The following is a 26426-nucleotide window of genomic DNA, read 5'->3' as shown; positions in this document are numbered from 1 at the left end:
TCATGCAAAAGTACTGTGATAAGAGTCAATAAATTATGAAAAAAGTGCATACTTAAATAAAAGTCAAATAAATTATGAAAAGTCATGTTTAATTTCAATATTGCTGAATTTTAAAAGCCGTCTCGCCCCAACTACTTCACCAGCTCCCTGCTGCTGTGTGAGTGTGCCCACAGAGACTGACACTGCCAATGGATTATTTAATAAAACTGCCATTCATTCTAAGCCGCGGACCTGCTATACCACAGAAATTAAAGAAATATTTGTATTTTGAACTGACATTTTCTTTGTAAATCACTTGTTCTGTGACATTTACTGTCTTAATTGTTATCTGAATACAATAAATGAAGATCAGAACCGAGCGGGGAAATGCTGCTGAATGCTAAAGGCAGTTATTTCAATGCCAAACACTTGTGGTTTATTATTAACAAATTTATTTATCAACAATTAATAAGTTAAACTGTGAGAGCATTAAAAAAACAATACTAAAATCAAAAAAAAAAATCAAACCGTAAAAATGTATAACTACTGTAATTTCTAGATTTTTATAAAAAAAACATAGGAATTTGGAAATAGCACATTGCTTAATTAGGGCAGGAGTTCGATTAAATTAAATTACTTGGGTCAAAAATTTGTAGTTACAAGTGGACCCTAGGTCTAAAACTTTATATTTAAAAAATCTGTCTTTACTCATCCACTTTTGCAACTCTTATAAGCCATTTCTGATATAGAGCTAAGGGGAGATGGAATCCATTATGATGTGGATGCCAGGAATGAAACTTGGATGGGGACCAGTCAATTGTCTTTCAGATGTTGAAGGAAAACTGGAATACTTTGGAAAAACTCCTCCTCACCAGGATTGAATGGACTGAGCTTTAAACCTAATTCTTGACCAGCTTTCTTAAGCTTTACTCTACTGTTGCTTATCTGTGACACATGAAAATGGTAGCACAAGTACACATCCCCACACACTAGCATATGTGAAACTGACACAAATGTATAAGTTTTTTGTCCTTTCTTTTGTTCAAGAGACATAAAATTTGAATTTCTAGAATATCAGTAGTCACCTTACCTAAACTGTGCCCATTTCCACTCACAGATGCCACTGGAGGATGACTCTTTTTTGTAGCCTTTTGCCACTTCTTTACCAAAAATCTCAAACTGAGGGCAACAAATTACAGTTCAGTTAATTTAACTGCTTTTAGATTTTGGGGCAAAAATTCAATTCACATTGCAAAAAATAAAAAAGGTATTTACCGTGATATTGCAATTAGCACTCTAACAGCAGAACGAAATTTGCTTATAGGTCGTGAAGTTGAAGCTGTATTCTGCAGATCTTTTGGAGATGGATATACTCCCATTCTGGCAATTAGTGACAATATTTCCCTTTCTGTGTCCTGGAAACCTCCCAGTAAGAGAAGAAGGTACTTCTTTTGATAAACTAGTGCCTTCCTGAAACTTTCAGTTCTAAGATATTTTGCATAGAGTCGTTGTATCTGTGTCAAAACATACATTTTACAATAAGTAAAATTAAGTAATTAAAAAGTAAATAAAAAATGCATAATTTAAACTAAACTTTGCTTATAAGGAAAAAGAAAGAAGGACTAAAAAGGTAAGGGATACAAAAAATATTTTATTAAAATGAAAGGCAGCTCAATTTCAAACAATAACTACCAGCTTACCTTAGAGGAACTATCACCTATAGGTCTGTTCTCATTCTCAGCAGTCATTCTTGCCAGCTCAGATTCGGCCTTATTCAAAGCACTGGTAAGAAACGCCTTCTCCTTTTGCCAGGCTGCTCTTTCAGATGCAAGAACGGAACTGGTGTTGGCCTGGCTGAACTACAAAATTAAAAAAATAAAAACACAATGTAATGTTGAACATAAATGTCAGGAACTGTAATTATTTTCTGTAATTCTGAAATTAAAAATTATTCACTAGCGAATTAAAAATAACAAAATTTTTTATTACACATCAAGAAACTGCTTTTTTCACTGTATTCATATGCAATACACAAAAAATAAAAAATGATAAATGCTTTTCAGCAGTTAAAGTGAAAATGAGACTGATGGGCAGTTCAGTCACTATAATGATGCGCAAAAAATGGGGCCAGAGCAACTGATCATTTTGTTCTTACATGTAAACCAAACTTACCCATGCTCCTTATTTACTGTTTTAAGTTAAAAAAACAAGCAGTGAGTGTAGCTCACACAAAACCGGGATAAGGTGAGTAACCTAATTAAGGCAGAAACCTGGTTTCATAAAAACCTTAGTTTACATGTTCAAGTCTACTTATGCTGTTCTCCCTTTGTAAAATGTTCCAAAGTAATTAAACTGCTCAAAAATGAGTTAAATCATTATCAGTGGCTGCCTTGAATCTGAAAATAAGCATGAAGACTGTGTTTTCTGAGCAATGAGAGTAACACTATTTCTAAAAGTAACTTATTTTCATTACTATCACTTACAAAAAAAGTATCTAAGCATGTTATAAAGTTCAGTTACTTATAAAATGTAATGCATGACAAATAGTGCGTCAATTTTTCTTTTTATGAAAAACTGCACATTTGACCGGCTAGCATTTGTAATTAAATCTTAAGTCCATATATAAACCTTCAGGAAATTGACCAGAAACACAGCCAAACATGCAAATTTCCTATGTTTTATAAATACATTTAGTTCTTTATGCTGTGAAGTAAATAACACCCATTCCCTGTATACATCTCAGACCTGGGCCTATGAAAATTTGAGATATGAACACTGGCCACTGAGTTATCCAATCACACTGTTTCAACATATCTATAGCAAATAGATTAACTCTTTATTAACAGGTTTCTGTTAAGGTATTGCACGTAGCACACTTTTTTCTCCTTAGCTGTGCAATTAAGGCCTGCAAAGGACTGGTATTCTAGTGCATTTGCTTCTTGCCTTACACCCAGTGCTGCTGGGAAAGCAACAAAAGTATTTTTAGTTCAATAAAATAAGCACTGTGGTAGGTTACTTTATATTTTAAAAATAAATCAAACTACATAATGCATTTTACACTTAATGCATTTTGTCCAACACAGGTCCCAAGATTGTCAGGCTGAGCTTGGCACTGTATATTCAGTTTATTAACAAAAAAATGTTGTGTTTTCTGAAATATTGAAGAGTATGAGCGGTTTGGAGCATGCACAGATACAGCGTGTTGCTGCACCCACCACACAGTACAAACCACCTCAGGGTCCCAAATTAGGTCCCGTGCAGCTGTACAACGGGTGACACCTCAGAACCACATTAGTTTGAATGGAACAGTGTGAGGTTTTTTTTTTTTTTTTTTTTTTTTACAGTGGCTGGAGTGACAATCCTGCCACCAATCCACTAGTATGTCCTGCAAGTTGAAGAACCTGCTTGTAGGACTGGATGCAGCTTAACGTCATAACCAGGATGGAGCAACTGCAGGTTAAGTGCCTTGTTCAAGGGCCCAACGTAGTGGAATCACTTCTGGCATTTACCAGATTTGAACTGGCAACCTTCCGATTGCTGGCGCAGATCCCTAGCCTCAGAACCACCGCTCTACTCAAAAATCATGACAAAGATTATTTCAGCCAGAAGAAGGAATAATGTGACTGCCCAAGCATTTGTCTTGGGAATTTATCTTTGTGGGTAATTCTAGCATTTTCTTCCTGTGGCTGCTGGATGTGAGGGCAAAGCAAACACTGGTGGTCACAGACATGAGCATGGTAACAGAGTGCAATGGACAAGCAGACTACAAAATCCTTCTGTAACCTGGTTTCTCACAGACCAATATCTTGATTTCTCTAGCAGGAATAAGGGTAAACATTGCATTTGTGAAACAGGGTTTCTGTGAGTAGTCGGGTTAGTAAAGCACAAGTAAAAGCAATCATTGTGACTTTTCAATTTCTAATAAAGATTAAATACAAACAGTAAATATTTTGGACATCTCAGACTTTACTCAGCAAGGATGACTTATTTTTTGTTGGAAGGTGATCACTTAATTAATTCTATTCCTGTGTTACAGAGAGAAGAAACCTTAGAAGGCAATTAGTTGTAGATGATAAAGATGGATCAATGTAATTACATACAATTTAAAATTGTGCCTACTCAAAAATCTGTTGCTATATAAACATTTTAAGTGGTGAAAGGAATAAAGCTAAACACAGATACAGTACTGCAATCTTTTCAGAAATACCACTGAAGTAATATCTGCTAGAAGATCAAATTTTCTCAGTTTATTAATGATGTTGCACCAATTTAAGTAAGCGATTTAATTGAACTGCTGCTGCATGTGAGTAGATAAATATAAGTATAATGCAAGAGAATTGGGATGAACGGCACATATATTAAAATTCAATGTGGGGAAAATTAAACTAAAGAATTCACAACTAAGAAAAGATACACGGAAATGGGAAATGTAAACAACAAAATGATTTGTGAGTCACACTCAAAATTGTTCAATCTAAGTCAAGATCATCGGGACCAGAGCCTGCCCTGGCAGCACTGGGCACAAGGCTGCAAACAGCCATTGACAGAAAGCAAGTCCACCGCAAGATCTAGGTATGGGAATTCTATCCCTGAACGCATATCTAACCACTGCACTACCATGTTGTCTCCAAATGACATGTGTTTAAATGAAAGATACGCTGTAAGACACTAAATAAAAGCAACACAAAGATCTAAACAAAACCAGCAGATGCAAAATTGAGTCATATATTATATATAGGGGCAGCACGGTGGCGCAGTGGGTAGCGCTGCTGCCTCGCAGTTGGGAGATCTGGGGACCTGGGTTCGCTTCCCGGGTCCTCCCTGCGTGGAGTTTGCATGTTCTCCCCGTGTCTGCGTGGGTTTCCTCCGGGCGCTCCGGTTTCCTCCCACAGTCCAAAGACATGCAGGTTAGGTGGATTGGTGATTCTAAATTGGCCCTAGTGTGTGCTTGGTGTGTGGGTGTGTTTGTGTGTGTCCTGCAGTGGGTTGGCATCCTGCCCAGGATTGTTTCCTGCCTTGTGCCCTGTGTTGGCTGGGATTGGCTCCAGCAGACCCCCGTGACCCTGTGTTCGGATTCAGCGGGTTGGGAAATGGATGGATGGATGGATATTATATATATATATATATATATATATATATATATATATATATATATATATATATATATATATATACACACATTATATATATATTACATATATATATATATTCATTGCACTCCAATGTACAAACACATTTTCAGGATTACAATATGTTAGCTATACCTTAATAAACACCATAGTCAGAAAACAGGAAAAAAAAACAAAAAAAAAAACTCACCTGGTCATTTGCTGCTACTTTATGCTTGAGATCAAGTATCTCTTTCTCGAGCATTGCAATGGATCTTTTGAAAGTGGTCTTCTCTTCAGTAAGTACTACAACACAATTAGTAAGGTCAGCTTTCTCCTTCATTAATCGGTCAACTGAGTAGGATGGCGCCGAAAACTGAAACAGTAAGACATTACTTGCAATGAAAAATCATCAAAAGAAGAAATCACAGAGAAAAAAAATCCATTATACAGTAATCCCTCCTCGATCGCGGGGGTTGCGTTCCAGAACCCCCCACGAAAGGTGAAAATCCGTGAAGTAGAAACCATATGTTTATATGGTTATTTTTATATTGTCATGCTTGGGTCACAGATTTGCACAGAAACACAGGAGGTTGTAGAGAGACAGGAACGTTATTCAAACACTGCAAACAAACATTTGTCTCTTTTTCAAAAGTTTAAACGTGCTCCATGACAATACAGAGATGACAGTTCCGTCTCACAATTAAAAGAACGCAAACATATCTTCCTCTTCAAAGGAGTGCGTGTCAGGAGCAGAGAATGTCAGAGAGAGAGAGAGAGAGAGAGAGAGAGAGAAAAGCAAACAATCAAAAATCAATAGGGCTGTTTGGCTTTTAAGCATGCGAAGCACCGCAGGAGAAAGCAGCTGCAAGGAAGGCAGCAATGTGAAGGTAGTCTTTCAGTATTTTTTAGAGGAGCGTCCGCTTTCAGCCCCTCTGCTCACACCCCCTCTGTCAGGAGCAGAGAATGTCAGAGAGAGTGAGAGAGACAGAAAAAAGCAAACAATTAAAAATCAATACGTGCTGTTTGAGCTTTTAAGTATGCGAAGCACCGTGCGGGAAGCATGTCGCTTGACAAAGCAGCTGCAAGGAAGCCCAGCAAGGAAGGCAGCAATATGAAGGTAATCTTTCAGCATTTTTAGACGAGCGTCTGTATCGTCTAGGGGTGCGAACAGACCCCCTGCTCACACCCCCTCCATCAGGAGCAGAGAATGTCAGAGCAAGAGAGAGAGAGAGAAAAAAGCAAACAATCAAAAATCAATACGTGCTGTTTGATCTTTTAAGTATGCGAAGCACCGTGCGGGAAGCATATCGCTTGATAAAGTAGCCACAGCGTTTTTTGAGGAGCGGCCTTATCCTCTAGGGGAGCAAACAGCCCCCGTGCTCACAATATATTTGAGGATTTTATTTAATACGTAATACATGCTCTGATTGGGTAGCTTCTCAGCCATCTGCCAATAGCGTCCCTTGTATGAAATCAACTGGGCAAACCAACTGAGGAAGCATGCACCAGAAATTAAAAGACCCATTGTCCACTGCAACCCACGAACCAGCGAAAAATCCGCGATATATATTTAAATATGCTTACATATAAAATCTGCGATAGAGTGATGCCGCGAAAGTCGAAGTGCGATATAGCAAGGGATTACTGTATACTTTACAAAAACTTGAAAAAATTAACATTACTGAAACATATTACAAGGACAAGGTTCTACATTTTTTCCACTGACAGTTTACTTACAATTGGGCCACAGCATAACTGTTGTAGATCTTTATCCAGCAAATTCAGTGTTCTTACAACAAACTTCAGTTCTTCATTTTCACCATTGCTATGAAAAGTAATATTACACAAAATATGCTTAAGGAATAACGCTTCTACAAAACAGGAAAAAATATTAATTATAAGACAGAAATAATATTTCTATTTTATGTGTATCATTAACATACAATAAAAAAGGAAAAAGATATATATACACACACACAAACACATGGTGCATTCAAAAAGTATTCAGTTTCCTTCGTGTTCTGCACACTGTATTGTGTTGTAGATTTCATTTTAAATGAATACGGTTCACATTTTTACCCATCTATCTATACTCAATAGCTCATAACTGACAAAGTGAAAACATTTTCAGAAAGGTTTAATATATAATGCTTACTGAATATATAGTTTATGCTTAAATAACTCATTGCTGAATTACATAACATCTAAACAGAAAATATCTCTTTATATATAAAATCTTGAGTAAACACAGTGTCTTCACTGTGAGTTAGTTTTCCTTGATTTTTTGCATCAAGAACTTTACCTTTTACTCTTGAAGCTGCTGTAGATCAAGCAGCATATGCTTGATAATGTGTAAAAACTGGTAATAATAAATAAAAATAACACCTAAAGCTTGCCAAGGGATGGAGAAAATGGCACATGTGATTACATGCTGAAATTTAGTATGAACATGAATGCATTAATACAGCTATATACAAAAACAGCTGCATATCAACCTGTAAACCTATATTCTTTATGCATATTGTTCAATTTGGAGTTTCTTATTATCTACATATTCACTGCATTAATTGTCGCATGTTACACACTCCATTCATTTACATATGTTGAGTAGCTTTAGGGCGTACATGTAAATCTATGCATTATTGCTAAATCTGTCACTGTTATTTGGTTTTTAACTAAAACCTCACATTAGATATAAGGGACCCAGATTGAACAGCTAATATAAAAATTAAAACCAACAAGAACATGTGACCAATTCCAAAATGATAAATTTTCAATTTAGAAAAATAGGAGAGCCCATCAATTTACCACACACTCACAATAAATAACTCACTGTAATGAAGTCAAACTATGTTTTACACTTATTTACCATTTGTTCTTATTTTCTCTCTTAAAATTTCAAGACAAACGAACAATCTGACAATATGTATTATTGAAATAAATTATAGTACAGCATCTATATATGTACTAATATAAATACCTGGAACAGTCAAACATAACATCCTTCAGTCTAACAACAGCCATCTGTACTTGCTGCTGAGCCAATTTTAACTGCTGTAGGAACATGGCCTCCTTCTCTGCTGTTTGAATATCCGGAGTAGCAAACTCAGAGGTAAAAATTTCCTGTTTCTGTTTACGAGAGGCCAACTCTTTCTCATGCTGTTCTAGCTCTTCCAGAGTTTGCTGTAGTTGTATTAGTCTCTGCTGATCTCTCTGGTGCTGGAGTTCCATTGCATGCTGCCAGAATAAATTTTAGTTAAACATTTAAACAGCAAATGTTAAAAAGTTTTCTTTAACTGAATATAAAAGCACAACATGTCAAACATGAGGAATGTAACACAAGTTATTTACCAGTTTTTCACTATCCAATTTATGTCTGCGTTCCTTTTCAGCTAATTCCTGCTGATATTGTTTCTTCTGTTTTTTCCATCTGCTCTTCCCTAGCCTTTTCCTTTTCTTTAACTGAAAGAAATTTCCTCTGGAGCTTATCAACTTCAGAACGTAATCTTTCTGTAAACTGTTCTCTTTCTCTCTCAAATCCTTGGGTAAGATTTAATTTCTGCACCTGCAATGTTTCTACGGACTTCTGGAGTTTAGCCACAAGCTCCTGAGCTTTTTTCAGTTCAAGCATGTTCTGCTGTGCCTCAGACTCCATTTGACGCTTGGCTTGGATTGCTTGCTGTTGAGTCTTTTCAATCATACACGCTAACTCTAGGGAGCGGTCCTTTTCTTGGTTTACTTGCATTTGAAGCTCGTGGATTAAGTTTTGATCTTGACTCATTTGCTCAACTCTCTGGACTGCCTCTTCTTTGAGCTTCTGGCAATATTCTTGAGCCAAACGCTGCTGCTCACGCTTGACAGCATCACTAAGCTCATATGACCGAGTCTTCTCAATCTGAAGCAGTTGCTGGGCTTCTGCAAGTTTATTCCTTTCTTGAGAGATTAGGGCTTCACAGCGAGATTGTTCAATCTGGAGTTCCTTGCGTAGGTTGCTGCTCATGACACGCTCCTGTTCCAGAGCAGCACATAGTTGATTGTTCTGGATATTTCTGTCTTCCAGGGATGTTCTTAATACCTACAAAGGAAAATACTGAAAGATAAAATATGCCTGGGATTGAAGAAAACAAACAGACTCGGTAACTCAGTATCCCCTCAAGCCCCAGTTTAGTTTAGGTAAGTATTGTGGCTATGGGTTTTAATTCAAAAGAAATTTGTAATCAGCGCATCTTTCTTATTTTCAATCAGAGGTGGAAGAACCAATAAAAACACCTACTCTTTAAGCAGAAGTATCTTACATGGAAACTAACTAATAGGGATGATTGGCATAGTTTGGCAAAGTGTTTTTGACCTTGTTTGATGTGTATTTTCCAGGAAATACCCTATGTGGTATAATGTAAGATCATTTTTGTTTTCGGGGGGATGGGGTATGTGGTGGTGGTTGAACTGTTTCAGCTACTGTTTCTTCCACTCATGCTTGTTTCAACCTGTCATGCTCTTCTGTACGCATTTTAAAAAATAAGCAAAAAACATGCAGTATTACCAGTACTGGCAACTGATGTATAACATACTGGCAACACAGCACCACATAGCTAATTTTGGATGCAAGTTAGCCATTTGCTTAGCAACAGTCTTAAAAAATCCTTAAAGGAGCCATCACTCTTCCCCCTCCCATCATCAGAGAACACAACACACTGTAAAGTAATAAAACAAAAAAGATTTATTACTATTTATAAGTCATTTCCATATTCTTGATGTGAAAATTTAAGTGTGAAGCATCTGTACAGATACATGGGAAACAAAAAAGTCATTCCCACTGTGTCAGAAGCCACGATTTCAAACAAAGGAACAAGGCAGTCCCATGCCACTGCTTCAGGGCATGGCTAATTGTGTGCCCCAAAATTAACACAATCTCTGCATAATGATATTTTATTTACTTATTTCTAATTTGTGGCCATCTGTTGTATTTTATTTGCGATATTGTTCCATATGCATCTTTTGTTGTTAGAAGCAAGGTGGAACAGTGGTTAGCACTGTTGGCTCACAGCTCAGATCTCATATTTGGTCACAATAATCGGTCCAGCATAGTTGGCAGACTTTTCCCTTGCTCTCAGGGACACTTACAACACCCATGCACCATTATAATCCAGTCAAAACTAAATTAGTTCCTCCTTTCCCACTGACTTCAATGCATTTCGCAAGGTTCACAAACATTTCTGTGATTTCACTGAACTGGAAGTGAAGAGAATTCAGTGGAGCTTGTGCATCATTACTAACTGATAATAAGTAAAAATAAGTAACAATAAAATAGCTAATATCTAATAATAAACAGTTATCAAAAATATACTTGTATTTTTCAGTAAAATGAACTTTTTTTATCATGTATGCTGCATTTAAACAGTTTTTATATGCAGGTAACACTATAGACTTTAGAATGCAGTTTACACATCGTAAAGAAGCTGTTTAGTCTTATGTCCCTGATACTGAACAGCTCTTCTGAATGTGACCATACCATATACAGTAATCCCTCCTTCATCGCGGGGGTTGCGTTCCAGAGCCACCCGCGAAATAAGAAAATCCGCGAAGTAGAAACCATATGTTTATATGGTTATTTTTATATTGTCATGCTTGGGTCACAGATTTGCGCAGAAACACAGGAGGTTGTAGAGAGACAGGAATGTTATTCAAACACTGCAAACAAACATTTGTCTCTTTTTCAAAAGTTTAAACTGTGCTCCATGACAAGACAGAGATGACAGTTCCGTCTCACAATTAAAAGAATGCAAACATATTTTCCTCTTCAAAGGAGTGAGCGTCAGGAGCAGAGTCTGTCAGAAAGACAGAGGAAAGCAAACAAATCAATAGGGCTGTTTGCTTTTAAGTATGCGAAGCACCGCGGCACAAAGCTGTTGAAGGCGGCAGCTCACACCCCCTCCGTCAGGAGCAGAGAGAGAGAGAGAGAGAGAGAGAGAGACAGAGTTTGTTTTTCAATCAAAAATCAATACGTGCCCTTCGAGCTTTTAAGTATGCGAAGCACCGTGCAGCATGTCATTTCAGGAAGCAGCTGCACAAAAGATAGCAACGTGAAGATAATCTTTCAGCATTTTTAGACGAGCGTCCGTATCGTCTAGGTTTGCGAACAGCCCCCCTGCTCAATCCCCCTACGTCAGGATCAGAGAAAGTCAGCGCAAGAGAGACAGAAAAGTAAGCCGGGTAGCTTCTCAGCCATCTGCCAATAGCGTCCCTTGTATGAAATCAACTGGGCAAACCAACTGAGGAAGCATGTACCAGAAATTAAAAGACCCATTGTCCGCAGAAATCCGCGAACCAGCACAAAATCCGCGATATATATTTAAATATGCTTACATATAAAATCCACGATGGAGTGAAGCCGCGAAAGGCGAAGCGCGATATAGCGAGGGATTACTGTATAGTACAATTTCTTATTTATTTGTATATTTATTTTCCATTCATTCATTCCTAAAAAGAATGTCAAAACCATTGCAATGATTGAGCATGCACATTGCATCTTCTATTACACAGTAATTGAAGGAAAAACAAAGTCACCATAGACCAGATTAAAGTCAGACAACACATACTCAGTTCTTGGTCAATACACTGGACTACTATGCCATGATGTGTGGAGATGTATTATTCACTTACTGAGCAAAATAAAACTGTAGGTCATTCCCTAATTTACATTGCGTGCAGCTCATGACTATGGCCAAAACAACTTTTGCAGTTTTATTTTTATTGGCCAATGTGAACTCCGGATTTTGAACATGGACTATCAAATGTACTTTTTAAAGGCTTGCCTTTAAAATGTAATTTAGTGGAGGAGGTTGGGAGCATGGGCTGATAGATCATTAATAAACATATTTTTAAAGAGGAAACATACATGTATTAAAAAAAAAAATCCTTACATAATCTACTCATGTAAATTAATATATATATATATATATATATATATATATATATATATATATATATATATATGTATATATATGTATGTATAAATAGAGCATATACGGTTTGTATTAATATAGTATATATTTCCATTATACTGAAGCTGGCAACCTTGGTACCAATGTTTTAGAATAACAATTTTGATGGTATTTTTGTTGCTACTGTTACAAGTTTTTTAGCAGATAAGCCCTTGAATGAAACTGAAAACTGAAAAAAAAAAACAGGCCAATCCCAACTCTGCCCTAACACTTTAATAGTATTTGAGTATCCAACCAAGTCTTCATATGTCTAGAACTAATCTGTGCATGAGAGTGTCTGTGAGAACTTTACATGTTCTCCCATCACTGAATATGTTTTCTTCCGCATCCCAAGTCATACTCTGTATAAATGTATGTGTTTATATGTGAGTGCAGTCAGTGCACCATGTAATAGGTGGGTGCCCTTTCCATGGCTGTTCTTACTTTGCTCCTGAGGCAGGTGTGGTTTGTTCTCCCCTGCAGCAAAGCATGGGATCAAAAACATTTCAGAATATAATGAAGTATTTGGGATTAAATTAAATGGTGCATCTGCTGAAAAGGCTACCAGTTGTAACATCACACAAGTGTGCATACAATTCCTGTCCTATAAATGAACTGTATGTAATATTGCATATCACAAGATCAAAAGATCTAATTTTGGACACTGCACAGTCCTATATATTTGGTGTACTGTAAGAAAATGTAATTTTCCCTCCTCTGTTATTGAAGTTTGTAATAATGTACAATTTAGAGAAAAAACGTATATAATTTAAATCTCATTGGTATGTATGTTTAAGAATAAAATTGACAATGAAAAAGTATTAATTTACATGCAATTACTGTAACAACAATAGTGTAAATTGTAATATATAGTTCAAGAGATGACAAACACCAAAAACCTGTAAAAAGTCTTGTACCTTGGGAAAGATCAAGGCTACAATTAAAAAAATAAGAAAAGATGAACCACCAGCAAAATATCAGCAACCTTTAAAATAAACCAGTGGAATAAATTCTTCACCAAATATATAAACAAACAAACAAACAAACATTTGTGCTACCTCTTGTGTATGCCCATCATGATCTTCTCTCTGTATGTTACGTAGTCTTTCTTGATCCAAGAGTTCGTGGAATTCTTTCACTTTCTTCTGTTCTTCTTCCAGATTTTTCTCAGCAAAATGCAAGTCTGTCTCCAAGCATTCTGCTCTACTTCTAAACCAAGGACCAGAAGATATCATTAAGCAAGTCTATAAAAAAGTTATGTATGAAGCCAAGACTTTTTAAGTCTAATGTAGTAAAGTTAATTGTATTTACATTAAATCTTTAGCTTAATTAATACTAATAAAACATTTCCATTCAAATACAAAATGTTATACAATATGTCCAAAATAAACAGTGCATTCTAATATTCATTAATGATGTTGATTATTTTGTTGTGTTCAACACATTTAGCTCAAACATTATTAATAATCTCTTGCGGTGACACAAAGTCCATGGTGGCATGGTTTTTAAAAATAAAAAGAGTGTGGCGGCTCCGTGGGTGTGGGTGTTCATGCAGCTCTGGGATGTTTAATGGGGATTGGGGCTGATTGTGCTTGCACACGAGAGTGATGTTGTTTCAAATAGAAGGAAGGTCAGTTTGGGAAAGAAAACCAAAGGCAAAGCCGTGAAATGATACCTAACATGAAAGGCAGGTGGTTGGTGACCCCATTCTTTGAAATTAAGGCACTAGCACTTTTTGCACCTCACTTTTACTGTGATGTGCGTCTTTTGGCTTGGCTCATCCCGGTTATGTTATTGATGGTTCAGGGTGCAAGTGTGACAAGGATGCTATAGCCTACCTGGATCATCACACCTCCACAATTCATCCATTAAAATTAATGGACTTGATATAGGGAAAGAAAAGTTAGCACCTGATGACCACAATGGACTGAGATGAACTGTTGTGTTAACCATGCAAATATTAGGTGAAACAAATGGAGACAAAAATGAATTACATAGCCTTAAAAAGTGGCTCTTCAATTAACACATACACCAAGAATTATGATTATTAAATTAAAGATACCTTCAAGAAAAAAAATCCTTGCCTGAGGATAACATAACATACCCATTCAAACATGGGTTATGGAAATTTCAGTACTTTGAACAAATTCTGTTTTGTATTTATTGTATGTAAAAAATCAAAGTTAAATTACTAATGATAACTGAAGAACTTTCCCAAATGGAAAAAAATGAAATTCTGACTAAGAATTTCAATTCATTAGAACAATGTCTGCACACATTGGAAACAGAAACTAGTTTAATTAATTGGTATAGATCTACACTCTAAGATTGTTTTTCAATACTCTTGTAATTACAATATTTATTTTTATTACTGCTCATTTTTAAGATATTTGAGACTATTCTTGCTGAAGGCTATGCTATACAATGCAATATAGAATAACTAAGTAACCAATGAAAATCTAAAGTAACAAATGTTACAAAATCTCAATTCTGGAAGACAAGGGAAATGCTGGCTGTTTTTTTTATATTCACAGTCAATATCACAGGTATACTGTGGAATGAGAATAGCAAAACAGAAGAGGACCAGAGAGACAACTGCACCTGAGATTTTCAAGCTCCTTTTGCAGATCATGCTCTTTCTTCAGTGATGTTTCTAATGTTTGGTTCACTGCAAGAAGCTCTCGTTTCAAGTCAGCAACTGCATCTTGTTCAGATCTAAAGTGAGACCGGAGTTCAGCTGATCTGTCCTGTTCAGATTTTAATGAGTCTTGCAAGTCATTTACTATTGCCTGCTCCTGCTGTAGCTTGTACTTTAATAGTTCAGCTTAAAATTAAAAAAGAGAGAAAAATTTAAATTAAACAGATAAAAACAACATTCACTAAGTACAGTACAATGTTTATTAGGATAAACTAAAATTTCAATCTTTGGTCTAACAAAAACTTAAATTTCTGTCAAAATATGTAACGTTTAATTTTATTGCTGTTCTAATAAGGATACTGATTTTTTTAAAGTGGATCCAATCTTTTTTCCCTTCATACAATCTGCTAAAGCTGGACTTTTTGTTTGTACTGGAGTGATGCAAAAATTTGGTGGAAATTTTTTATTTATTTTTTTTAAACACCACCCACCATTTCCCACCTTAGTAATCATAGCAGCTCACATGCACTTTACTGGCAAATGTCTGCTACTCATTATATACTACACATAACCTCAGTTCACGAACGTTTCAGTACATGTACAAATCGGTTTACGACCAAAAAGTTCGCCAAACTTTTGCCTCGGTTCACGACCACACACTCGGTATACGAACAAGCCAGTTTCCCTTTTGGTTTGTACATATTCAGTCTCTCCCTGTGCATTTCCTGTGCAGCGAGCAAGAGAGAGAGAGCGCGACACACACACACACACAGAGGCAGCAGGAGAGAGAGAGAGACGCAGACACACAGGCAGCGCGCACGAGAGAGAGAGAGAGACACAGACACACAGGCAGCGTGAGAGAGAGATCTGGACGCATAAGATAGGAAGGCAGTTAAAGAATGCACTGGGCTTGATTTTCTTTTCACTTCTGTTTCCAGCAATCGGTTTGTAGCGTGCATTGTTGCAATGTTACTTTTCTTGGTGGTTTATTAAATTACGGATTTTTTCAAATGTTCATTTTTTTCCCTGTGCTTAAAACTCATTAAAAAAAAAAGTGTTTTTAGCCAGCGGTTGGTAGCGCTATAGCGCGAACTATTGCAGTGTTAGTTTTCTCTGTTGTTCAAGGTTTTCTCAGTGTTATTCATTGTTTTTACATTTAGTTTACTATTACACTGTGCATTCTATGGTTTAATGAACTGTATTTGTGCTTAAAAACTTAAAAAATACATATATTTACATACAGTTCGTATGGTCTGGAACGGATTAATTGTATTTACATACAATCCTATGGGGGGAAATTGCTTCGGTTCACGACCAAATCGAATTATGGTCGTGAACTGAGGTGCCACTGTACACTGTTATTGTCTGTACTAGTATTTTTTTTTTCTTTATGTAATGTGGTAAGGAAATTAGTAATACAGTGGAACCTCGGTTCACGACCATAATTCGTTCCAAAACTCTGGTCGTAAACCGATTTGGTCATGAACCGAAGCAATCCCCCATAGGATTGTATGTAAATAGAATTAATCCGTTCCAGACCGTACGAACTATATGTAAATATGTATTTTTTTTAATTTTTAAGCACAAATATAGTTAATTACACCATAGAATGCACAGCGTAATAGTAAACTAAATGTAAAAACATTGAATAACACTGAGAAAACCTTGGAACAACAGAGAAAACTAACACTGCAATAGTTTGCGCTATAGTGCTAGGAACCGCTCACTAAAAACACTTTTTTTTAATGAGTTTTAAACACGGGAAAAAATGAACATTTGAAAAATCCGTAATTTAATAAACCACCAAGAAAAGTAACATTGGAACAATGCAGACTATGAACCGATCACTGTAAACAGAACTGAAAACAAAAACAAGCCTTCTCTACCTTATGCGTCCCTCCCTCCCTCTCTTTCTCTCGCCTGTGTGTGTGTGTCTCTCTCTTTTGCAAGCCTGGAGCGCCTGTGTGTGTGTGTGTGTGTATGTGTCTCTCTAGCGCGCTCCTGTGTGTGTGCGCCTCTCTCTCTCGCACTCCTGTGTGTGTGCGCATCTGTCTCTCTCGCGCTGCCTGTGTGTGCGTGGCTCTCTCACTCTCTCTCGCTGCCTGTGTGTGTGTCGCGCTCTCTTGCTCGCTGCACAGGAAATGCACAGGGAGAGACTGAACATGTACAAACCGAAAGGGAACCTGGCTTGTTCATATACCGAGTGTGTGGTCGTGAACCGAGGCAAAAGTTTGGCGAACTTTCTGGTTGTAAACCGATTTGTATGTGTACCGAAACGTTCGTGAACTGAGGTTCCACTGTAAATAGGATATTTATATTAGCGGGTGATATTAGCTGGATTTTGTCCTTAATTTACTCAATAAGAACTTAACCAGCACTGTATAATAAGCCACTTATTATACACCTAGAGAGATGCGACTGAAAATGTTACTCTGTGGTAAAAATTAGGCACATATTACAATACAAATTTACAAAAATGCAAAACAATGCTCACATATTGACAATGCCGACATTGAAAATTCTCAAATTGGTCACAACACTTAAACAAAAACTGTCTGAAGAGTTTTATAAAGGCAGCAACTACCTTGTCTGCGGAGCTGATGTTCTCTCTTGTTTCCTTGTTCTTCTGTGTGGCTTAAGCTGCTTTGGAGTTGCTGCAGTCTCTCTTGATTCTGAAGGTGGGAAATTCTTAACTCTGCCTGTAGAGTCTGGATCTCCACCAACATACTTCTTCTGTCTGCAGCAAGAAGATTTCCCAGAGCTGCATTCTGTTTCTCTTCCTTCATAGGGAAAAGAAAAAAAATCAAAAAGGTGTTATGATTGAAAGCTTGTGTGTCATGGACTTCACCAAGAAATGAAGAGCATTAATGACAGAAACTGCGTTGAACATTTCATCTTCGGTTCAATGGCTATGCAGTATTATAATGTAAACCATAAATCATTAACTGCAGGACTGTGTAACATGCAACAATGTACCATGAAACTGAAGATACAAAGGTAGCTTAGCAAAGCAAGTTAAACTAACATGTGAAATCTGAACCTCATAATATCAGCTTACAAGTGTTTTTATTTTAAGACAAAACTAATTATGTTAGCTCGTGAAAGGAAAGATTATAAAGAATATTTTATAGGTTTAACAGTTAAGGGTAACACAGACATGAAACTACCTTACAAGGTTTCAAACATTGTCAACATATTGTATACCATCATTTAATCAGAGAATGACGATTTAATAAAAAATGACTACATGTACAAATACATTTCCTATTAGAGCTATGGCATATTTTAAGCTCACAGGTTAAAAAAAAAAGTAAAATAGGCAGCTATATATACCTAACTTATAGTGTTAGGCTCCTGGACTAGGAAAACAAATAAAAATAGGTATTATTTTAAAAATAAATTAAAGTAACTGTATTACCATATAATTGCTTACTTTAGGCTGATGGTTGGGCGAAGGGGGTTGGGGCAGTACCTTCCTAGCAGCTTCTGGCATAAGGCATGCACCAACTATTAATAAGTAGCAACCTATAGGAGACTACAACGTGAAATTGCATGTAGGTTTTCAGTTGTGTAACATGCATGTGTTTGGGATGTGGAAGATGCACGTGCACACAGTAAGAATCAATTTAAAATTGATTTAAAAATTCAGTGTTAGGACAATCTCATATCCATAGTTATACCTTACCTCAATGGTCAAATTGCTTGAACTAAACAGACTACTGTGCCTGCTGTAGTATGCCTAGTACCGTCTTTACTTTGATTTGAAACCTCATTTCTTTTTACAGTACTACTTCTAAATCATATTATTATTTCTAATGTTGATATTCCATGTCTTGTTCGCCATATTACTTCTAAAATTGAACATGTCTTTATTGTCACCATGATTTCAGGATCCACTCTGCCACTTAAATGGCATTGCATTCTACTTGAAAATCTCTTCCTAACGTATATACACCTTGAAAAAAATGGTCTGCTTGCCTCAACTCTTTCAGTACTTGAAAATCTGAAATACTTCCTCCACCACAAAATGTAAAAAACTAGCTTGAATTTTATTGTCATGGTGATAGCAGGTCCAGTTTCTTGAACTTGAATCTAAAACCCAAATAATTTCTGAGTGGCATTTGCATCTTTCCATTATCTGGTTATGTTTTATTCTCAAACACATACTGGTTGGGTTATAGGGCAACTCTAACTTTGCCTTAAATGAGTGTGGGTATATGTTTGTGAGCAGGCCTATGACAGACTGGAAACTGCCCGGGGATCATTCCTGCTTTTGCAATCAATGTTGCCTGGGTAGGCTCTGATCTTCCCTTGGCCCGGAATTGTTCAATCCAATTTCAGAGTGTTATAAATATTAGGCATTATGAATCACCTGGATAACTGAACATGCTTGGCTCCTCTTAAAACTTTGAATCTTGCAAAATCATCCTATTTTCCAGTGTTAACACTCTTAGAGTTGTACTGACAAAGTTGCCTGACCTTTGAATCATACGTCTATGTTGTATTCAAAGCTTCATTTTATCATTTGTGAAACATCACTAGCCGCAGATTTTAACTCCTTAGATCAGATAGTCAAATCCTTTATCATGTTTTTGTCAAGTCAGTATTGCTTTTTATATGATCTCCCAGGAATCAAAGTTGTTATAGTTTTGCCTTTTTATATTATTTTTTATTTCTATTTCTGACCTTACTTGGAAATTCAGTTTACTTTTGGCTTTACTTCATCAGGTATTTTTAGTTTTAGTTTAATTTTTATTTCACAAAGACATATATATGTACATATATATATATATACATATATATGTACATATATATATATATATATATATATATACATATATATGTACATATATATATATATATACATATATATGTACATATATATATATATACATATATATGTACATATATATATATATATACATATATATGTACATATATACATACATATACATACACGTATATACATACATATACATATATACATATATACATATATATATATATACACAAATATATATATATATATATATATATATATATATATATATATATATATATATATATATATATATATATATACATACACACATATACTATATATCTATATATATAATTTACAAAGTCGACGCCAGAAGGGGAAGACACCCATGAAAGCACGCACACCAAAACAAGACACCCATGAAAGCACGCAGGAAGAGGCGTGGATTCACTAAGCCGCCGACAAGTAGGAAAGAGCCTCGCCCACCAACTCTATGACCATTGGATACGACGACAACTCGCAGAGCCACGCCCACTAACTGGGACGCGATGCCTCGAAAAAAACGGCGTCATTTATGTTCATCTGTTGTCCGCTACACATCGACCTCTGAGCCACCTTGAGTTGGGGGCAGCAAGTCATTGATAGGCTGCAACAAAATGATGAAAGTACGGGCGCATTTTTTTACACAAGCTGTGTGTGTGTGGGTGGGTGTTAGTTAATTTGTTACTCGAAGGATTTCAAGATTTAATATACACAGGCGGTAACACTGCAAATGCAGCCCAAACGAACCAAAAATCTTCCACAGTCTCCTTACTGTAAAGCAGCAACACTACCACTGCGCTACAAGACAGAGAATGTAGTTAAACAATGCACCAGGCTCGATTTTACTTTCACTTCTGTTTGGACAACTGTGTTGTTCAGAAAGTGTTCACCCATCAATACATAATTATGCGACATATGATACGCCGTGAGTTGGCAAGAGACCACGAGTGTTCAGCGGTGTTTCCCAAACTCGGTCCTGCTGAACCCCTGTGGCTGCAGTGTTGTGTTCCAACCAGATTCCTAATCATTAATGCCGGTGAAACTCATCTGGGATAAGTCGGTTTTTCAAACGCAGTCGTGTAGCAGATTAGCTGGATGTAATAATCCGAGATGAATGCGCACCTCCGCGCTGAGTGAAAACACAATGTATATTGCTGCAACAAAATGATGAAAGAACAGGCGCATTTTTTTCACACAAGCTGAGTGGCTGGGTGTTAGTTAGTTAATTAGTTACTCAAAGGAATTCAAGATTTAATATGCACAAGCGGTAACACTGCAAAAACAGCCCAAACCAGGAAAGACAGCTGGCAAAAAGTCACCAACAAACTAAACACGTGTCCATTGTACTTACTGAAAGCAGCGTTACGGATTTTGCAAATGTTAATTTTTTTCCCTCTGCTTAAAAAACATTGAAAAAGCGGCGTAGGTTGGTTTCCAGCGTGTAAAACAGTTTGTTTGTCGCGGATAATTTGCTATCCACACAGGGACGAACCAGGAAGCGAACCCACAATCTTCCACTGTCTCCTTACTGCAAACCAGCCGTACTACTACAGCGCCACAAGGCAGTTAAAGAAGTTATATTTATATTTTTTACACATCACACACTAGAAGCTGCTGACGAACCCTTCTCTTCGTTGTCAGTCTGTAGCTGTGGAAAAATAAAAGCAATACGAGTTTTAACAGACGTCATTCAAGTGTATCGTAAGTTTCTGTAACGTTAATGAAAATGGCCAGGAGGTGTCATTAGACAAGTGAGTGTCAAATGCTTCGAAGCTTCGATATGATTTCCGACACAATTGCTTCAAACGTGTTGATGGTTCGCGAGGCTTCACCCCGCCCATCACTACTCACACGTTACTGATATCTATATATATTAGTTTCAGTTTTAGTTTTAATAAGAATGGCATGGTTAAAGAGCTACTATGGAGTTTAGTTTTATGTCACAATCAGACAGAACGGTACAGTAGTGGTCAAAAGTTTTGGCAATGACACAAATGCTGTGTTTTGCAAAATTTGCAGCTTCAGCATTTTCGGGTTTTTTTTTTTTTTTTTTTACATAATTCTATGGTATACTGAAGAACAATTATAAACATTTCATAAACATCAAAGGCTTTTATTGGCAAATACATCACATTTATTTAAAGAGTCAATATTTACAGTGTTGACCCCTTCTTCCCCTACTTTTGGCCAATACTGTACACTTAATAGGTTTGGATAAGAGTTTAATGCTAGTGGAAGCTTACTACACTACATGGTTTACAAATGTTTTTGTCTAATAAAAACAAGCATAATTAAAACCAGATACTGAATATGAATAATTTTATACAATTTTATAATTTTTAAAAATATTTTATATGTCATTTGTGCTGAACAAATGTGCACTGATTGATGGCACTTATCTGCTTTTCCTTTTCTTGTCCGAAATGGGCCAATTTGTGATGAAATTTAGGTGAATTTTAAGGTTTGAGGGTTTTTTCTCTAAATGTTTACAGCACACATGTTCTGCTCCAAGACAATGTGCTTACAATTAATGCCTTCAATATTGCATTCAAAAATCTCCTACACTGGGTTTTGTTATTTCCTACCAGGCATATTGATCTCTGATTCCATTTCAGGCAAATAAAAATTTACAGACAGACTTTTTCCAACTGTAGGGCTGGAAAGATATCAAAAAATCAGAACACAGATTTTACTGTGTTCTGACAGGTGTGATCATGAAAATCATGAGGGCTTAGGAAGATGAAGGCTCAAGGCCTGAATCAGAGCGCAGACCCTACCTACCTGTATTGAGGGAAACAAAGTAAAACAAGCATTTAGTGTCAAGGCTAGCAGTAATGAGACTTGAAAAGCCTATGTGTAAGAACAGTAAACCCTTAATGAGCAGAGTAAGGGAACTGCATAGTCTAGAGGCTGCAATAGACCTTAACAGGCAAAACATGTGCAAAATGCTTGACAAAGATATGTATTTACAATATATCTCTCTATTATAAAAAAAAAAATTCTGGAAAGCAAAATCAAGGCTACGATATGTAATCTTCTTGGAAGACATTTAAAAGACCCGCAAGACGAAAGAGATTGGTCACGGTGCGTCTCGCGGGGGCCGTAAACATGAGACATTGTGCCAAGAGATTGACCCAGGACCGTCTCGCGATGATGTAGAACACGAGATTCTTGCAAGACAAGCCCTACTTACAATCTATCAAATAAGACAATGGGGCAGCAAAACATTCAGTCTTGTGAAGGATTTGAGCACACACAGATCCAGGGTCTCAGCGCATATAAAGCGTATAAGGACAATATGTTATAAATGAAATGATGACGAATAAGAGAAGAAGAAAGCAGCACGGAGAAAAGAGACTCAAAAGCATTGAAAAAAAAAAAGAAAAAAAATCTAGGTGCAAATTCAGAAAATAAGGCAAGTAATTATCAGCCCCTAACAAGTGGAATTGAAACAAAGCAAGTCCAATTGGGCTCAGAATTAAAAGACAGAGTAAAAGACAAAGTACAACTTCATAAAGATGTTCACAAACGTTGGCGCCATACACATGCAGAACAGATTATGAAAGAAGTGCAATTCGAAAGGCTCAAAAAAAAACGTTTGTGCGATTCAGATAGATAGATAGATAGATAGATAGATAGATAGATAGATAGATAGATAGATACTTTATTAATCCCAGGGGGAAATTCACATTCTCCAGCAGCAGCATACTGATACAAAAAAACAATATTAAAGATTGGTAATAATGCGGGTGAAAACAGACAATAACTTTTTATAATGTTAATGTTTACCCACCGGGAGGAATTGAAGAGTCGCATAGTTTGGGGAAGGAACGATCTACTCATTCTGTCAATGAAGCAGGACAGTGACAGCAGTCTGTCGCTGAAGCTGCTCTTCTGTCTGAAGATGGCACTGTTTAGTGGATGCAGTGGATTCTCCATAAATAATGTGGAGAAAGTCAAAGAATATGAAAGTAGAAAAATTAGGAAGTATAAAAAAAAGAAAGTAAAGATCGTAGTAGCGCAAACAAACGGAAATTATTACTCGAGAAAGGGGAAATAATCACCACGGACCAGGTGTCATTGAAAAAAAAGTAGGACAAAGCGAGGTCAGAGATAAAAGACAGTAGAAAACAAAGTTAAATGTCATAAAGTCATTACAAAACAAAAGGGCCAAACACATACAGAGCAGGTTAGAAATAATTCAGGATAGGTTTCTCTGTTTGGAATTTCAGCACAGACAAAGCGATCTACATCATCATCAGTTAATACTTTTTTTTTTTGCAAAGTAACCAATAAATGTATGTGAGGTAAAACATGTTTCTGAAATTCTGACTTAAACTTCAAAGCCTTACAATATTTACATACTTCTGACATATCACCTATGTCCATATATTCGATCTCTATTTGCCTTTTAGTTATTTCTCCGAGTAATAATTTCTCTTTTTTTGCACTAATGCGATGTTTACTTTTTTTTTTTTTTTTTTTTTTTGACACTTTCGTTTTTTTCTGCTTTCATACTCTGTATCTTGCTCTGCATGTGTTTCACGCCTATGTTTTTTTGGGGTCTTATGAATTCCAGTTTTCATTATCTCTAACCTGACAAAGTCATTAAACACATGTCTCACTGACCTCACTTAAAAGATTCAGCATATTTGGACTCGAAAGATTCCAAATATTGTTTTTACAGAAGTTCTGAAATAAAAGTGAAACTAATGAAATAGCAAAATTCAAAGAAAATAAATCTTAAAAGTGTGTCTGGAAAACCAAATATGGGGATTGGCAAGCAAAGCGTGCAGGGGGCAAAGCCCCCTAGTTATTCCTAAAATTAAAATACAGGACAGCATACACATCATATCACAAAATATTATATTAAGTTCGGAAAGAAAAAAAAAGTTTTTGACTGTTATGTTGGGCATAAATGTCCATACTAATCTACTCATTTAGCTGCTGGTATATGGTCACTCCTGAGGACTTGAATGGATTGTAATGCTGGGCTATATACCATAGTGTCTTTCAGTGCAATACGACTCAATGAACTGCTGAATCTGTATGAAAGTTCATACTAGAGATCATTCCGGACAAGCAATATCTATTGAACCAAGTTCAAATTTTTAATTTAGAACATCTTCCTTATTTGTATGGAGTGTGGTTAAAGTTTTTTGAAGTTACAATTCTGAAGAAGTCATTTAACCATCAGACTAAAAAGGATTGGACAGTTTTCAAAATGTAAGCACTTGACAGATTTTCTGCTATCATATCAATCATCCCACTTCTCATCAAAAAAATAAAAATAACTTGCCAACAAGATACATTTAGAATGTGTAGAACACATTTACAAATGTCACTAAACAAGCAATCAAGAACTTGCACAACATCCTTCTTCTAAGAAGCATAAGGAAAATTCTTAGAAAGGAATAGCTTTTTTGGGAAAGGTTTTGTTTTGCTATTGCCAGAGGCTGACAAATGTTAAACTTATAGACTATAATAAATATAAAATGTTTTAAAGTAGGAAAATGGGCCAGTAATTTGAGAGACTAACTAAACTTCAGTATACTTCATTCAGATTTCATGAAATCCCAGGCTCAGATGTACTTCACAACAGACAAGGGGCAGATGGAGCAGTGTCAGGTAGTATAAAGTATACTGCGTTTAAACTCTTTAAAAAAAAATCTAAATCTAATAAATAATTAACTTTACCAGTTTGCTCATGATGCTTTCAAATTTCTCTAGTAGAGTAGTAATATCTGTACAGCCTGAGCCCTGCAGGGTAGATTGAAGCTCAGCTCTAAACCATTCTGTTTCATTATTAAGAACACTGTGCACAGCTTGCAGAATTTCTCTTCTCCAGTCACTACTTTGAATTACAGACTCCTAACAAAAGAAGAAAAAAATGCTATCATTTGATGAATATTATCAACAGTATCTCAATTTGTTAGACAGAAGAGCTTCAATAGCATTATACCAAACACCATACACACATTCCACAGATAATATGGCGCACAAACCCCTAGCAAATTTCTTTTCACCAAAATTTCAATTGATTTTCATTTAGCGACCTCCATTTTTACCTATGAATAATGTAAACTTGCTTTGAGGCATACCAATGCATACTGTAGTTGTCATCAGTACTACAATTAAAACAGAAATGGCAGTGCCGATGCTTCCCTTTTATAGTGTAAACCTGCTTGGAATTTTGATGCCTCTTATATTTAAAGAACATTTGCCTGAGTACAAGTAGGATTTTTTTTTTTTTTCGTGATCGGTGTTTTATCTTGCTGTGGCTGCCACAGAGGCAATTACCATAACAATAAAGCATAAAAAAGCATGTAAAAGCATACATGTAATGTCCATAATTGTTAACCTGAGTTTGAATATACAGTAATCCCCTGCTATATCGCGGTTCAGCTATCGCGCCCCCGCTTCATCGCGGATTTATTAATACTATTATTATTACTAGGGGGCGGAGCCCCCTGCTCGCACACCCCAGGGTTTAGTTTACTGGATAAACAATTTAAAGAGATTGTTATTTTCATAGGAATTGTTACATATGCATTATTTTCATTTTTACTTTAAAACTTTTGTAAAAACAATATTTGTCCTTTATTTCCTGCCCTGTGTTGTGATTGGGGGGGGTCTGAATGCATGCTAAAGAGATGCGATCGGTTCAGCTGGTGTCTTGCTGCTGCTGCTGGCCAGCTGTGTGTTGTGCTTGTTGAGCTTTGCATCAATCACTTAAAAGCCTGTACAGCAGACGTCCTTTTGCCACTTCTCGTCTCTGCCGCTCACTCTGTGAAGTGGGGGGGGCTAAATGCACGCTAAGCATAAGTGGACAGATCAGCTACAGGCTGCTTCTACCAAGATGCCTGTTCTACTTGTCGCTCTACGTGTTCTGAAAGGGGGGGGGGATGAACGCA

The 26426-nt window shown here is 36.5% G+C and overlaps 1 protein-coding gene across 1 annotated transcript in view; it reads right to left on the bottom strand.

Moving 5' to 3' along the window:
- pcnt (pericentrin) overlaps positions 1–26426 on the bottom strand; it is a 245819-nt gene that overhangs the window by 5060 nt on the left and 214333 nt on the right. The window contains 12 exon segments of the mRNA XM_051931264.1: positions 1070–1158; positions 1255–1493; positions 1680–1838; positions 5299–5463; positions 6828–6915; positions 8071–8327; positions 8442–8513; positions 8515–9165; positions 13129–13279; positions 14672–14894; positions 17293–17488; positions 25210–25383. Of these exon segments, the coding sequence (XP_051787224.1) occupies positions 1070–1158; positions 1255–1493; positions 1680–1838; positions 5299–5463; positions 6828–6915; positions 8071–8327; positions 8442–8513; positions 8515–9165; positions 13129–13279; positions 14672–14894; positions 17293–17488; positions 25210–25383 (2464 nt within the window).

Source organism: Erpetoichthys calabaricus, chromosome 8 (genome assembly GCF_900747795.2).
Source record: "Erpetoichthys calabaricus chromosome 8, fErpCal1.3, whole genome shotgun sequence".
NCBI classification, from domain to species: Eukaryota; Metazoa; Chordata; class Cladistia; order Polypteriformes; family Polypteridae; genus Erpetoichthys; species Erpetoichthys calabaricus.
This window is presented reverse-complemented; position numbering and strand designations above follow the sequence as displayed.